The sequence below is a fragment of the Asterias amurensis genome, chromosome 19 (assembly GCF_032118995.1).
Source record: "Asterias amurensis chromosome 19, ASM3211899v1".
NCBI classification, from domain to species: Eukaryota; Metazoa; Echinodermata; class Asteroidea; order Forcipulatida; family Asteriidae; genus Asterias; species Asterias amurensis.
The window spans coordinates 4548396-4565979 of record NC_092666.1 but is presented as its reverse complement, the minus strand read 5'-3'; the positions used below and the strand labels follow the sequence as shown (position 1 = coordinate 4565979).

At 38.6% G+C, this 17584-nt stretch overlaps 2 protein-coding genes across 2 annotated transcripts in view; one reads left to right on the top strand and one right to left on the bottom strand.

Moving 5' to 3' along the window:
• Nucleotides 1–61: 61 nt before the first annotated feature.
• On the top strand, nt 62–2616 carry LOC139951385 (large ribosomal subunit protein bL17m-like). Its single transcript, XM_071950263.1, has 3 exons — nt 62–337; nt 970–1038; nt 1470–2616. The coding sequence occupies exons 1-3, from the start codon at nt 188–190 to the stop codon at nt 1875–1877; spliced, it is 627 nt and encodes a 208-aa protein (XP_071806364.1). The 5' UTR covers nt 62–187; the 3' UTR covers nt 1878–2616.
• A 2838-nt stretch (nt 2617–5454) lies between these two features.
• The window catches only part of LOC139951384 (orexin/Hypocretin receptor type 1-like), an 81173-nt gene continuing 69043 nt past the window's right edge, over nt 5455–17584 (bottom strand). Inside the window, exons 5-6 of the mRNA XM_071950262.1 lie at nt 12379–12524; nt 5455–8639 (exon numbers count right to left, since the gene is read on the bottom strand). Coding sequence (XP_071806363.1) covers nt 8359–8639; nt 12379–12524 — 427 coding nt within the window. The 3' untranslated portion in view covers nt 5455–8358. The remainder of the gene's footprint in view (nt 8640–12378; nt 12525–17584) is intronic.

The following is a 17584-nucleotide window of genomic DNA, read 5'->3' as shown; positions in this document are numbered from 1 at the left end:
ACGCTGAATATAACAATGAACCTTTTATTTCTCTGGTGCCTGACTTTTTTTCCAAAATAAAATAAACGTGTGCCGTGTGTGTACTGTCGGCCGCGAAATTCTGTTTTCTGCACTCGTTTTGTAAAACAATTACTCGAATTTGCAAAGTATATTTGAAAACAAAGTTGTCTTTTATTCCTCATTAACAATGAGGCATGGTAAGATCTACCGTCGGGTGGCTGGAGGGCCAAAACAACGGATAAATTTACTTCGACATTTGGTGACGACGCTGGTGAAGTTTGAACGATTGGAGGCGCCCTATGGAAAGGCACATGAAACTCAGAAATATGCAGAGAGGGTAAAGCATTTGTATATATTTCTATAAATATTATTTGTTATTTTTTTTCAAAATAATGTACTTATAATACTCTGTGAAAACATCCTTTATCCTACCAACACATTTTAATTAATTTTTACCAAAAATATTATCTCATTTATGATTATTGATTTGAGTTTGACTTGAGTTTAGCCTGAGCTGAGGAGGGTTGAGTAAATAAAATAATATTTTTCTTCTTCTTCTTCCTTTAAAGTGTTGCTTCAGAAAATTTGAAGATTTTATTTCATATTACTTATAAGTTATATTATGATTACTGTATTTTACAAATGAAACAGTTTTTATACAGTTAAAAAACTTGTCCATACTCTGCCTGTGTCATGAATGGATTCCATTTGATTCATGTTGGTCACTTGATGCCATTTCTTGAGTCAAGATCCCTTCCCAACACTCATCAGGGAGGTGTGAAAGGGAGGGGCCGGGGGGAGGGGGATCATACCCAACCATATGATCAAGTACTTGCCCACAATGCAATGGCACAGAACTTACTTTCCAATTAAAATAAATACATTGTAGATAGCTTACCGTGAAATAATAAACTTTTGTTGTTGTTTACTTGTTTACTTGTTTACATGTTGTTTACCTGTTGTTTCCAGCTGATTAATATTGCCAAGAGAGGAGACACCGACGAAGAGGCGATGAAGATTGCAGATTTTTGGCTCTCGGTAAGTTGGTTGTTGTTAAAGGAGTTATCTGTTGTAAACCTAAATCTTTAAAAATTATCCCCAGGTTTTGAACCCAAGTGATTCAATAATGCACAGTCAGCTGACCAATTATGCTAAAGCAACCATGCTTAGCTGGCCTGGCACACCTATTTATTTTTATCGGAGTCCAACTGATAGTTGAGTAACTGTATGGATAGTTGCAGCTGTCAGGCTGGCTCAGTAGTTTCTTCCCCGCATTTCACCTCCGAGGACGCTAAGTTCGATTCCTGAACCAAAGCCTTTCATGTGGATTAGGTTTTCAGTACCTACCTGACTGCGTGGTGTTTTTCCTCCAACATCTAAAACTGAACATTTCTTCATTGTCTTCTCTACAATAAGTTGGTATGATCATGATGTTTTATCACTGAGTACATTTTTTTATGAATCTGCAGGAAAAGAGACAAGTACACAAGCTCTTCAAAGTTCTAGCGCCTCGCTTTGCAAGCCGACAGAGCAACTACACGCAACTCCATCGGGTACCCGGCTACGAAGGAGAGAGAAATATCGCAATGTCGTTCTTGGAATACCGTGGCAACCCGTACCCACCTCTCCAGCCAATCAAAAAGAAGAACCCAAATTGGATTTTGAATATTCTCATCCGGGAAGGGATAAAAGATTTGAAAGCAACTGGTGCCCTCCAAGGAGCTGGTAACCATTTTAAGGTCACTGCATCGAACAATGGGTCCACAGAACTGAAAGGACTTGAAACATCTCTAGGAGATTTGCAACTTGGAGTGTCACAAGAGGGCGCTGTTGATGATAAGCAGGTTAATGCGCTAAAGGATGGCACTCCTGTATAAAACATAATCACCATCACTACATGGAACCCAATCACCACGAATACTATTAGTAAAAATTAAATTGCTGACTAAACAAAGTAATTATCAAACTGACCCATAGGGTTATATATAAGAACTAGAGGGCGCACTGGTGATGCTTCTTGCACAAACGCGACGGGACCCCACGAGACACGCACATGCCATTCTGTACGTGCGTTGAATATGAAATATATTTTGGAGTTTGTGTTTATTGCACGCTACGCAATGCTGTTTTGTCAACTTACAAAATGGCAGCACAAACACATGCTGTGAGATGTCTGTTTTGTCAACTTAGAAAACGGCCTTCTGGGCGCATGCCAGGTCGCGTATATAGGCCAGTGCGCCCTCTCGTTCTCATTCATATGACTCTATGAACTGACCAGAGTTCATAATATCACCAAGGAGTAAATTACATACACATCTGACTGGAGAATGGTTAGCTGTTAGGTTGTTCAGCCACCAGTGCCCAATTTCACAAACCTGTTAGGCAGAAAAAATTGCTAAGCAAAAAAAGAGTGGGGGGACCAGTTGCAACATTGTAAACTTAATGCCATTGTGCTTGTTACATGTACCTGTCTCTGTTAAGCAACATTTTTCTGTGCTTATTCATTTTTTGTGATTACAGGCTTTTATGAAATTGGGCCTTGCTTACAACAACGAATGAGATGTTAAAGGAACACGTTGCCTTGGATCGGACGAGTTGGTCAAAACAAAAGCGTTTGTAACCGTTTTTTATAAAATGCATATGGTTGGAAAGATGTTTTAAAAGTAGAATACAATGATCCACACAAGTTTGCCTCGAAATTGCGTGGTTTTCCTTCTACTGTGCGAACTAACATGGTCGGCCATTTATGGGAGTCAAAATTTTGACCCCCATAAATGGCCGACGTGTTAGTCGACAAGGTTAAAGGAAAACCACGCAATTTCGAGGCATGTTTGTGTGGATCATTGTATTCTACTTTTACATCTTTCCAACCATATGCATTTTATAAAAAACGGTTACAAACGCTTTTCAAAGACCAACTCGACCGATCCAAGGCAACGTGTTCCTTTAATGTGTTGTGCATTGGTGAATATTATGATTAGGTGAGCAGTGATTGTTATCTAAAATTATCAAATTTAGTGAGGTAAAAGGCATCTTCAGGCTTCACCGAAATAGCAGGTTTGAAGAATATTATTTCCAAATCCTTCACCAAAGAATAGACCTTTATCATAGTGCAGCCATCTTGAATTTCTCCTATTTGTATCAATGTTACCAAACCGAGGCTGGAATAACCAAATAGTCTGGTTCCTCTTTGTGAAATGATTATAAACATTCATTTTTCGATGCGAGGAACATGATCAACAAGATGGAGGCAGCTTGATAAAGGTCTATTGAAGCTTTACCATCGCTTTACGTCTACTAAAAATGAAAAAACAAACAATATTGACAGTTAGTGTTTGACTTTATTTACACTTGTTAATTCATAAACATGTTTGTTACATTTTGTAATGTACATTATATTAATAAATAAGTTACATTCATTATCAATTAAATACATTGTCTTTATTCACACTCTATTCCCATAGGTAGTATGAGATATTGCACTCAATAATTGTTTCATAAAAATATTGATTCATGTTCCATTTTTAAACAAAAAATTTCACAAATAATTAACTCTTTCAAATCCCTTTGAGCGAGTACCACAATACGTTTACATTCGTACATCTACCTACAATCAAAGTTTTCTGATCCAAAATTACTTTCATCATACACTTTTCTGAGTGACAAAGTTCTGAGTTTATATAAAAACAAATAAATTTCCATCGTCTTTCATACAGAATTTATAAACATTTCTTGACTTATCACTTCCTGACTGACGGAGGAAAACAGAAAAAGTCCACGCACGGTCGAAAGGTTTAGAAATATAAACGGGGGAATATAACCGATGTTTATTGAACGAGTTGCGACAACTTGAGGTTCTTAGAGGCTATTAACTTGGTGTAAAAAAATGCGGCCGAAAAATACAGTGAGAGCGCCCTCGGTTGGCAAGATCCCCGTGCCTAAACTGGCCATTAAGTCGCTCTGCCCCACCGGTCTCATGTATAAAAGACAACTGGGATGCCCTCTGTTGTTCAAAATGGCGCTACATCATGATCATTCGGTGAAAGATACATAAAACAGCCAATCCTATGTGTTCTTGGAACATCAAAGAACTTGGCCACAGTGACCAGCAAGTGATATTACTCTAGCGCGTCTAGAACAATATTAATGTTCGTGTATCCTGAAATAATGTTATAAGGAAATGAAAAACTTACTCAGGTCTAAGGATCACATCACGGAGTTTACGCTCTTCTGAACATCTGGAATCAATGTACACTTCAAGGGACACCCAATTATTGGTGGACTTTTGGACGCTAGGCGGCAGCAGAAGTGCACGTGAACAACGTCTGCTGCCACCTAGCGTTCCAAAGTCTCTCTTGTAGTTCATTGTGTTAACTATGTACCAACATTATATTAGTTAACTATGTACCAACATTATATTAGTTATAAGCTACAAGTGCCAATAAGTTAATTATTATTAATATAACTGGTGATTTCATGGATATAACTATGTCGGCAATTAATGGTTTGGTTATGTTAGTGTTATTCAGGATAGCCCAATGGGACCAATGTACGTGCATTCTTTTACGAGCAAAATTTTTAAACAATGTTATGTGATGATAACGGTGCCCACACTACCAACTTTCGCACAAATTTTGTGTTGGTGTAAAATTTAAATGCAAAATGTAATCAATGTGTGTACGTTTAGATAAGCGTATTTAACTTCAAACTACAACCAATTAATAAAAGAGTGATTTCCTTTGTACACTATTGCAAAATAATAGGAACAGCATGGATTGCGGATAAGTCATGCACTTCGTGGAAGGCCGTAAAACTCACGTCATTCGCTGCCACGGAGACAGTTATGGTAAAACTAAAGTGTGTTGGACGTGGTGGCAATTCTGCAAATTAGTTTAATTCCAAAATCTCATCTGAAAATCTTCATTTAAATGAACTTTTCCAGACCAGTTCTATAGACGCAATAGTTCTTCATTATTCTAAACCGGTAGTAACGTTTGTCACAGAACTCGGACCACAATCCAGCACACACTAAACATACACAGCGCCCTCTGCAGCTGAAATGTTTCCAATACAAAACCCCCAATAATTTAAAACGATGTTATTATTAGAGCCAAGATTGTTACTAAATACTGTGCTCTCCAATCCTGCCCCTTTCATCCATCTTCGTTGTCACTCATTCTTCTCCAATCACCCTACCATCCCAACTCATCACATCACATTCCATTATCGTTCGCTCTCGCGAATCTTTCAAATTTAATATTGGAACAACATTTTGCGTGATTTTGTTTCATTCAATACAAATACAATAAGAATTCAATGGGTGCGTTCGTTTAGCTTCCCTGGGTCGACCCCGGTGTGTGGCGGTTTTTTGTTCCAGGACGAACGTGGGTAATTATCTGCACACGTTCGTCCTGGAAAAAGAAAACGCCACACAGCGGGGTCGACCCGAGGAAGCGAATCGAACGCACCCTATGTTTACAACCGAACAACGCGAGACTTCACGATCTATAATGGCCTTTTCGACACCAGGCTTCAACCCGGCTTCAGGCTCCGTCCTCTCGTCTGAAGCCCTGAGAACGTACGCAAAGCACGTGCAATTGTCAAAAACAACCGTGTGGCCAAAAGCTAGCCTGATGAGCCGAATCTAGAGCCGAAGCCGTAGTTTCGAAAAGGGCCCATTCATCTTCTTGCAAACAATCACTTTCTCGTGTTTGATCTCGCACTTCCTCGTACTTTCACTAATGGGCCACATTGTCCACAATTTAGCCCAAATCCCATTGGATAAACTTATCACTGCCGACTTTTCAAATGAAGACAATCAGAACACAGTGATCGAAACGTCAAAATAATTATTACAGCACCATTATTTTCAGAAACACTAAAACTCATTGTAATAGAGATATGTCTAGCTTACTATATAGTTCTAGTTTTCCCCTTCTGTGTTGTGTAAAGCTTTAACATTTATATCAAATCTTTTTCAATTTTACTTTCATCTATTTCTCTTGAAAAATAGATTTATACTTAAACATAGGAAACTTAAAAACACCAAAAGGCAAACAATACGTATACAACTTGTATCCTGAAGACATGACATTCTACAAGCCCGTGAAAATTTTCGGTTAATACGGCAAGAGAAAACACCCAGTTTTTGTTATTTTTCTCAACGATTATATACACACTGTATTCAGCTGAAACGTTCAATGGTGACTTAATTGTATCTTCCTTAAAGGCAGTGGACACAATTGGTAATTTACTCAGAATAATTATTAGCATAACACCTTAGCTGGTGACGAGTAATGGGGAGAGGTTGATGGTATAAAACATTGTGAGAAACGGCTCCCTCTGAAGTAACATAGTTTTCGAGAAAGAAGTAGGTACTACGAATTTGAATTCGAGATCTCAGAATTAGATTTTGAGGTTTCGAAATCAAGCATCTGAAAACACACAACTTCGTGTGACAAAGGGAGTTTTTTCTTTCATTATTATCTTGCAACTTCAACGACAAAATTAGCTCAAAATTTGCACAGGTTTGTTATTTTATCAACCAATCAATCAATATAACATTAATTTCCACATTCACATCACATGGAGGCATCATCCTAAAAGCCGGGGCTTGTGGCGGATGTGCCCGTTACAAGATTACAGAACAAAACAGGATAACAGCACTAAATATATGCATGTTGAAATAACACCAAGTGAGAAAACTGGTCTTTGAAAATTACCAACAGTGTCCAGTGTCTTTAAGAATGTGCCCATAAATCGGCGTAACGCCGACAGCGACCAATCTATGCCCTTCGTTTAGCTTTGTTTCGGTTGAGACCAATGGTTGCACTTCAATCTAATGTGGTGACGGCCTCATTTCTTTAGGCTCTTTAAGACTCCAGACAATAACCACAGTCACCAACATTCTCAATTAGAGCCAAATTTAAGAACCCCCAAAAGATGGTGGAAGATAATTGCCTATAATGGCCTTAATTGGTTCTGCCAAATGATTCATCACACTACATCTCACATCACACCCACTACTTTACATCTCACAGACATACCATTTCACTGCAACAGTAATTTCGTTTTACTCATGATCTGTCGCTATGGAATTTCAATTATGAAAACTTGCTGGAAGTCATCAGTTAGCAGCAACAAACCCCAAAACACTTAGCGTTTGAAATTACGATAACAAAAATGCATCTTTGATACAAAAAAGTCATGTTGATTGTTTTTTTGCTTTTGAAAAGAAATTGCACAGATTCTCATTATGGGATTTTGACAAAAAATAAATTCAATGTCGTTATCGTTGGTGGTTTGTCACAACAACACAATATCACCGCAATGGTCTTTTTTCCACGAGACACAAACTCGACCTTCACTGCAAGAATAGTTTTTTTCAAACACTGTGGAGAATTATGTAAAATGTTTATTTAATATAGGCCTATCCATAATAGTTCAAGAAATTTAGTGCACCATTATAAGTTTAATATTTTGTCCATTGATATAAAAACCAACTTCTCTTGAGAATATAGTTTAATGTGTTTTTATACAGACAATAATTACATTAAATTGATACAATTTTTTCAGACGTTCACCCGTGGCTTTATATGGAGGCTATTGAGGGCGCCCTTCAACCAGGCCCGGCCATTTTAACCGGGTCCGGTCGAATGCAATGACGCTGATTTATTTACAACTGGAATGTTAATGAACTATTTACACAACATTAGTGACCAAATTAATACCAGTGGAGAAACTCAAAAAAGGTGCAATGTTAAAATCTAGTTAGTTTACCAGCTCATGTTAGTCACAAAGGGGGCGGGGTTTGGGCTCAGTGTCTGCCGTTGTTAATGTAAGACAAAAACAATGGAAATAACATTATGTGGATGACGTCATTAGAGTAGAGCGCCCTCGCCGTGAGGTCAAATGTAGGTTGTTCATTGGGCAACCATGTGCACCGCGCGTATGCGCGTTTTATGTGCATTTCCAATGTTTCATCATTGGTATACCCCTTAAGATGGCAGCTTATGACGTCATCAATGCATATATAAGGTTTATTGCCCCGCGGGATGGTGGTTTTCTTCAACGACCACAACCGAGGCAAGACGTAAAGTTAATAGTCAGTCCCCTATCCACAGCTTGTAATACGGCTACCAGCTTGTAAATGGTACCAGACACTGACAACCTATACTCAGTCCCACCACAGTCTCCCCAAAGTTGAGAGTATAGTAAATTCTCAGTATTGTGATCAAGCGATTTGAAATCCGACTGTGATGATAGTCAGTACCCAATGCAGATCTTGTACACGACTACCGGCGTGTATTACAGGGTACCAGACAATGACAAATCTACTCAGGGCATAGAGCTATAGCTCTATGACTCAGGGTTAGGTGCTAATGGTTTAGTGTTAATCACAATATTAGAGTTGTTATTAGTCCCACTACTCTTCCCAAGTTTAGAGAGTTGTAAATACTCTGTGTTGTGATCGTGAGATCTGAAGTCGGACTGCGAGGTGACGCCATTGTTGCTGCTCCGAGCAGCGAAGTCACGGCACCGGTGATACGATGTGCTGTCCGGTCGCTTTCCCGGCCGGTCTGGAGCCGTCACACACGGACAACAGGAAAAAACATGACGGAACTCCTTTCTGAATCGAGCTGCAAAGAGAAAAGGAGAAAAAGATAATCACAACTATTGTATATCTGTGTTACGACGTCAGAACAATCTGTTTGATTAGATGATTTGTTTGCGGTACGTATGATACACATGTAATGTAAATCTCTTTCTGAATTTGTGTGCTTCTAATAAGAATTCACCGTAGATTTCAACTCGACGTTTCAATCAGTATGCTTTCATCGTCTTCTGGAGAAAACTAGACTCTGCTTAAGCTTTCAGAACCACCCCATTAAGAGATTATCATTACATGGTGTTACCGCAAACTTGTATCGTATGTCCACCATGCAAAGTTTCAAATCCTACTGATTAGATGATCTTCCCGCGAAAGTGAACTGGTATGGTAAACCCCCACAAGGGAATATAAACACCAAGCTTACAACAGCCAATCTATCTCATTACAAACATTCTCTTAACAACTATGATTATGAATTGCACAAAAACAAGAAATTGTGATTTAGTACCTAGACGACAATACTTATAATTATAGTCAAATTGTAAAATAAGCGGGTAGCTTGGTGGATTGGAACCCACAACCTTGTGATTGCAAGTTATGCAGTCTTACCACTGGGGACCACAGTGACCAATGAATTGCCGAACAAAGTAATAGTCGGTTTAGACCAGTAATTCATTATGTACAAGCCACTGATTCTGCGCACCAGGCAAAGGGAATCAAACAAGACAAGGACAAAATCTCGTGTGTGAAGCAAAATCACGTGCGACAGCAACATCAAGTCAATCTTAATATTCACACCAGAGGCATCTTAACAAACCGACGCGGTCTTTTGAGAGATTAGACGTTCTTCCATGAAAAGATGAATTTTTAAATATCCAAATGACTTAGGGATCAATAGACGACAGACAGAATGGCGAATTTCAAACTGATTAAGATGCTTCATTTGAAGCGACACGCCGCCTTGGGCGTGATCTAACGCCCAATATAGCCCACGGCTGTTCCACGTAACCTAAGGTGTAAATCAATGATCACGGTAGGCGGTGAGTCTTGATTGCTTGTCACTGGCAATTCAGATCAAACGGCTATTGCATGAATGTTTGGCCTATACTTACACCACAAAAGTAGTCTGGTTTCAGACCTTGTTGTGCTAGGTTCGATACTGTTTAAACGTTGGATAGTATTACAAGTGTACAAACAGTGAATGAGACAACTATTTTCACAAGACATCCGAGAACAGCCGCCCATGGGCATAAGGTATCCCAAACCAATCCCCAACGGCTGTCCGAACAATCAAACCAAAATCATTTCAAAATGCCAATGAGGTTTTAACACAGCAAACAGCAAACGGTACTGCAAAATGCCCATATCACGGTTTGTTCCCGGCAAAGTGGTTGTTTTTCTAAAAAACACAATTTTTGCGAGCATGATTGTTCTCTCCAGTATTATTAGATATCAAAAGCCTACTCAGCTCTTTAACAACACAATCATAGCTTAAAGGCACTGGACACGTTTGGCAATTGCCAAAAAAACAGTATTCCCACTGGGTGTGTCCCAACATAACATGCATAAATAACAAATATCGGAAAATTTTTAAGTCAATTTCAGTAGAGAATAATGAAAGAAAAAACACCATTGTCGCGTTAATTTGTGTGTTTTTAGATTCATAATAAAAGGCTTCAGCTGAAGCCTTTTATTATTTGAGAGGGAAGTACTTCTTGCTCAAAAAAACTACGTCACTTCTGAGGGAGCCGCTTCTCACAATGTTTTAAACTATCAACAGCTCTTCATTGCTCGTTACCAAGTAAGTTTTTTATTAATTGAGTAATTACTAATAGTGTCCAGTGCCTTTAAGAGTTTTTTTTGTAACACAGACCACAATGTCCACAGATTTACATTAAACTTACACCGTTTGGAGATAATGATAGTAGAAAGCGTACCTTAAAATATTTTTTGCTGAGGTGCTGTAGTTTTTGAGAAATGAGTAAAACAATGTCATGAAAGTACGTTTTTATATGCTAAAACAATTTTCGTCTCATGATCACTGAGACGACAATTATTTTTGTGACATTGTTTTACTAATTTCTCAAAAACTACAGCACCTCAGCAAGTAGTATTTTTAAGGTAAGCTTTCTGCTATCATAATCTTCAAACTGTGTAATGTAAATCTGTGTACATTGTGTCTTTTTGTCCTACAAAACGTACAAAAAAACAGTTAGTGGCGTTAGGCTTACATCCTCTCCGATATTTAGATTTCCATTCAGATGGAAAACATACATGCATAAAGCAACTGTTTACTGATGAAAACTGATGACCAAGCAGCTGCATTTTAAAGCCAAGTAATTTTCAGCCGATTTCTTCGCCCAGCACAAAAAAATACTTACAAGCATAATTCCCTGAAATGCTTTTATGAAATTGGGCAAAAATCTTTGCAAGTAACTGCTCATTAATATCTTTACAATTGTGACATTTGCTAAGATATTTTAGCCATCGCAAATATAATTTTGTTTATGTTTTCATGTTACCTGTTTGTCTTGCGTCTTTGTTTGTAGTGTGTCTATGTGTCTGTCTGTCGGACTGTCGTGCTGTCTGTCTGTCGGGCTGCCGGGCTGTCTGTCTGTCTGTCTGTCGGTCTATCGGGCTGTCTGTCTATCTTTTTGACAGGCTGTCTGTCTGTCTGTCTGTCTGTCTGTCTGTCTGTCTAGGCTGTCTTCTACAAGCTATTGGCTTAATCTGACAGCCTCATCCTTAATTTGGTTGACTTAGGTTAAATATTTTCCCTCTTTGCTCTGATGTATGTAAAATATGACATTCGTCATCTTTAGAAGAGCAGTGAGAAATAAATACTGACGTTGAATTGAATCTTATTTTCCACGAATTGTGGATTTGCGATTTGTATGACATCCCTTTGGGACCACAATACAATTACACTTTTGTTCAGGTCACGTACAATACATCATATGAATATGTAGACGTTTCACTAACCCGTTATTTATGCATTCTGTGCGTATGAAGTTTTACAATTAATAAGGCTCATCAGAATTTGTGTGTAGTTCATGATTAGAATTGACAGTTGTATGAACTTCGGAGATGAATCGAAGTCTAGCAACCAGAGGACATTGACACCGATCGATGTTTTATGTTTTTTCCTTGTTTGCTCACATTAAGCCACGTCCAGTTTCATACGATTCGATATCACTTATTTTGGCCAGCACTCTGTGATACGTGACTAAAATCTAGAAAAAGTCATGTCAGTTTTATCCGAGTTTGAAGCCTACTTCTAAAGAAGGATTACACGGCTGTTCCATGAGCTGACCGTCTATAGGCATGTTTTCGGCTGTATTATGTTTTAATGTAAGTTTTATCCATTAACCCTAAATTTTGAAACCTACATACCGTGTAAAAAGGTTCAGCGACTGTTTCATGAACTGACCGTCTTGGTATGTATACTGCTGTTGTATGACTCTATATGTGAGTTTTTAACCTATAGTTTGCAATGTTTGAAACATACAGGATGCGAAAAGAAAATGTTCCTCCTTTGCCCAATTTCACAGAGCCGTTAAGCAGAAAATATTCCTAAGCATTTACCTGCTCTTAAGCAGAATAGAGCAGGATACCAGTCCAAATGTTTACATGTGACATGGTAGTTTGGCTGGTAACCTTGTTCTGGTAAGCGACATTGTGTTTTGTGTTGCGGCTCTAAATGAATTGGGCACTGAACCGACCGTCCAGGTAGTAGGCATACGATTTTTTTATGTCTTAAAACTTACCACTCAAGAAGTTGTAGATAACTGGATTGATGACGTTGTTAAGGTAAGCCATGAAATGAGCAATCAGGAATGAGACATGGAGAGCAACCCTCCCACTGGATTCGGTGTTCTCAGATGCCTTCATATTATTGAAACCATCCATGTATCTGAAATAAAACATCAATAAAAACACAAACACACATTAAAACTTAAAAGGCGTGTAAAAATCACTGGAGAGCTGTTGATAATTAATTACCACTAATTTACGTAAACGGTGAGCCGGTGTGTCACTTCAAAGCGATGGTGAGCCGGTGTGTCACTTCAAAGCGATGGGTGTACGGGCTGCCCCTCCCCCACCTGGACACGCGTGAACTAAAGACAGTGTGGCCAAGTGTAGAGGGAATGCGTAAGTCTTGGATGGAAAGGTCGACCTACTTTTCAACCTGGCCAAACATAACTATAACTATTAAAAAAAAAAAAAAATTAACTTGCAGGTACACCCATTTTGTTGTTTACTGTCATAGCCTTGCTCAAGGCAGTCGCATTATTCGCTCCGAAAAGACGCAGCTGTAAACCCACCCGCCGTATACCCTGTGCATGGTGTGTGCGATCACACCGAATGACCCACCCGTATACACACTGTCACATCGCACGAATACTGTTCACACAAGTCATCGCACTCGTACACCACTAACCGCATGCGGAGGCCGTCAGGCCGACAGCCTTGTCGGGTCTGTATCTTCCCGTTTTAATGTGTTGTATTGAAAAAATTCCAATAGTGGACGAAGTTGGGGGGCTCTAGGATATTCTAGTATGCAGCTCATGAATATGTATATCGTTCGTCAGACCTATCAGACAACACAGGATGTGAGGCAAATGAATTATTCATTTTGACGTCCAATCACACACGCCTATCATGCTCGCTGAGCGTACGTGGTGGTGGTGTGTGATGATGTAGACATGTCTCATCTTTCGCGGGCATTATGGTAATGAGCTGACCGTGGGAACTCTTCGCTTATTATAGTAATGAGGTCAGTGGCTTCAACACAGATCCTACAAGGCTGTCGGCCTGACGGCCTCAGCATGCGGATAGTGTACGGGGGCATCGTGTCGTGCGATGTTACGCACAGTGAATACGGGTGGGTTTTACGCACAGTGAATACGGCTGGGTTTTTATACAGCGGCGGTCTTTTTTTCGTAGTGAATAATTCGACTGCCTTGAGCAAGGCTAATACTGTCATGGCTTTTCGGCATGTTTGTAAAGTGAGGAGTTATTTTAAAGGAACACGTTGCCTTGGATCGGTCGAGTTGGTCTATAAAAAAGCGTTTGTAACCGTTTGTTATAAAATGCATATGGTTGGAAAGATAATTTAAAAGTAGAATACAATGATCCACACAAGTTTGCCTCGAAATTGCGTGGTTTTCCTTTTACTGTGCGAACGAACACGGTCGGCCATTTATGGGAGTCAAAAATTTGACTCCCATAAATGGCCGACCGTGTTAGCCGACGAGGTAAAAGGAAAACCGTGCAATTTCGAGGCATGTTTGTGTGGATCATTGTATTCTACTTTTACAGCATCTTTCTACCCATATGCATATTGTAACAAACGCTTTTCAATGACCAACTCGACCGATCCAAGGCAACGTGTTCCTTTAAGTTTGAATAAACAATTTCCTCTGTAGAAAAGAACAACAACAAAACTGCAAAAAACTTGCATGCAGGTATACCTCAATCTCTTTTGATATGAGCATTGGTTTGGAAAAGATCTTCAGTCTCCTCCTACTTGTGTATCTAGTCAAACTGCTTGTTAAAATCATAACTGCACTTTTTACATTCATTAAACCAAATCTCTAAAATGTCTATCCTTTAAAGGCAGTGAACACTATTGGTAATTACTCAAACAATTATTAGAATAAAACCTTTCTTGGTAAAGAGTAATGTGGAGAGGTTGATGGTATAAAACATTGTGAGAAACGGCACCCTCTGAAGTGCCATAGTTTACGAGAAAGAAGTAATTTTCTACGAATTTGATTTCGAGACCTCAGATTTAGAACTTGAGGTCTCGAAATCAACCATCTAAACGCACACAACTTCGTGTGGCAAGGGTGTTTTTTTCTTTCATTATTATCTCGCAAGTTCGATGACCGATTGAGCTCAAATTTTCACAGGTTTGTTATTTTATGCATATGTTGAGATACACCAACTATGAAGGCTAGTCCTTGACAATTACCAATAGTGTCCACTGCCCTTTTTACATTCATGAAACCAAATCTGTAAAATTTCTATCCTTTAATTTACTTTTTGTATGATTGAAACCATTCTCTTTATTAATAATAATTTTCCCCCTCATCATAATAAACAGAAGTATCAAGTTCATTTTGAATAAGCCTCTTTCTTGCCCCTGGCTAAGGTTTCAGAATTCATGATGAAAAGTTCATCGCATAATACAAATTGTTTCCACAAAACGAACATCTCTGAGCGATCGTATTTGCTTGTTCTGTGCTTAGAGATTTGCCCACAGCCGATCTATGGCGTGATTGTTAACTGTTTATGCAACGAAATTCACCCTCGTTTCCTCAGCCTTCCGTGCTGGAGGAATTCAGAAATCGCTGATGTTTAAAGTCACCTGGAAGTCACTAATATATGTGTTTTGATGAGTGGAATGTGAATAAACAGTTTAAGGTTTTAAAAAATACTTTCCTATGTTATTTACAAATTTAAGAGTAGAACCCGACCCGAGAGGGCGCTGTTCGTGACGTCAATCGAGGCAGACTTTGCCTGTAATGCGTAGAGTAAACACAGTTGCAAAGTACATGTACGGACCAAGTCGTGAGTTTGTACGTTTAAAAAAAAGTTGTTTTTTTTTTTTTGCGGCAATGCCGACCAGGTGTATTGCTGCTGAATGCAGAAAAACACTTTTTGAAATGTACCAACTCACGACTTGGACGTACATGTACTTTGCACGTGTGTTTACTACACGCATTGCAGGCAAAGTCTGCCTTGATTAACGTCACAAAAGGGGTAGGCGGAGTCAGCCCCCAAACAACTTTATATATTTGTTAAACATATAAATCGTTACAAACAATTACTAAAAAAAAAATGTTTTATTGTTCGTAAGCATATTATATTTCCAGGTGACTTTAATTAAGGTGTTTAACGTTATGTGGGGTCACGTTCACGCTTTTGGGATCGAGGTGGTAATCTTACATAGTGATACACCTTTAGAATTTCATCATCTTTAAATTTTAAAAAAAGAACCTTTCAAGAGAGAACAACAATTTATATAAGTTTCTTTTCAATCACAGTATTGTCTGGTACCCTAAAAAACAGCGACAGCGATAGTTGTAACTATCATTTCATGCATATAGGAACCAGACTATTATTTGCCTTACAGCCTCAGTTTGATGTACTGCTGCTCAGTTATGAAGATATTTAGTGTGATGACGCATTATCCCCATGAAAGTAGCACGAAGTTCCTTATAATAAAAATAATATGACACTTGTAAAGCGCAAACATATCCACCTAACAAGTAGGCGCTCAAGGCGCGACAAAGAAAAACAATGAACAAAAACAAGATATTTAAATTAAACTGTGTTGTTGTAGGCAATTACCATGAGGTGGGTTTTGAGGGTAGTTTTAAAGGAGTTGAGGGATGAAATAGAGCGAATGTTGTGAGGAAGGCTGTTCCAAAGACGAGGGGCAGCAATACGGAAAGATCTATCTCCCCCGTTCAGTCAGAAGATGTTGACTTGCTGAACGAAGACCAGATCGACTGGGGTTATAAGGCCTGATGAGTACGCACTTTATGTAATCCACCATTATACATAAACTGACAAACCTGAGTTTGAGATCTATGACTTGTGTACATCATACAAACTTGAGGGCGCTGTCGTGCAAACGTGAAAATAAATGAGCTTTAAATGAGCTGTAAAGGCAGTGGACACTAATGGTATTTGTCAAAGACTAAGTCTTCACAGCTGGTGTATCTCAACATACGCATAAAGTAACAAACCTGTGAAAATTTGAGCTCAATCGGTCATCGAACTTGCGAGATAATAATGAAAGAAAAAACATCCTTGTCACACGAAGTTGTGTGCGTTTAGATCGTTGATTTCGAGACCCCAAGTTCTAAATCTGAGGCCTCGAAATCAAATTCGTGGACTTCAGAGGGAGCCGTTTCTCACGATGTTTTATACCATCAACCTCTCCATATTATTACTCGTCAACAAGAAAGATTTTCTAATTATTTTGAGTAATTACCAATAGTGTCCATTGCCTTTAAAGAAACATTACAGAAATGGGATTAAAAATATCGCTTACATCACAGATTTACACAAAGTCTAATGATGACGATAGTAAAAAACATTTCTGGAATAGTTTTATTTGATGTAGCTGTATTCATGAATCTATAAGTCAAGCAAAATAGATCTCAAACTCAGGTTTGTCAGTTTATGTATAACGGTGGATTACGTAAAGTGCTTACACTGCCAGCAACCGTTTTGTTAGCACAAACCATAGTTCCTTTTAGCAACGGGCCATATAGTCGCGTCATATCTCGTTATATTTGCGTCCACAGCTAATCGATAGAAAGCATATTCTTTACTGTGAGAGGGTCTCAAATACCACAGGAAAAACAAAATAACAAACTTATAATATCAGCATGAATTGAGGAGCTGTCCCTTTGAAAAAATATTCCTTGGCGAACATAAAGTGCACGACTTACAAAAACAGTCCGTTCTTTCATCGCTACGGTGTAGCCTTACTAGCCAGAAGGCATCTACGAATGTATATCTCACTTCAATAGTCATATCAGTGTCTTGAATCCTTTTTGTCTGCTCTGACGGCTTGAAAAGAGCCTATGACACCTCTAATTTATATCCATCATTCCTATTGTTGTAATAAAGAAACGGAGTTTGAATGAAATGGTCTGGTTTCGAGTCAAGATAAAGCAGACTTAAAGATCACCAAAAAATTAAATCAAATTCCTCGTAGATTTATGTTTTTTGTTTCATCTTCGTTGCAGGCCCTAATAGAATACTCAGTTTTTAGTCATCCATATTATTTCCAAGTCTTAAAAAATGATTTTCAAGGACCCAAAACAACGAGTGCATTGTAGCGTACATTGTTAAGTTACTTAGTAGTTTTCTTATTATCGTTTTTAAGACACAGGCCATAATGTAAAGTAATGTAAAATTTGCGAAACAAGTTTTTTTTTCTCACATTAT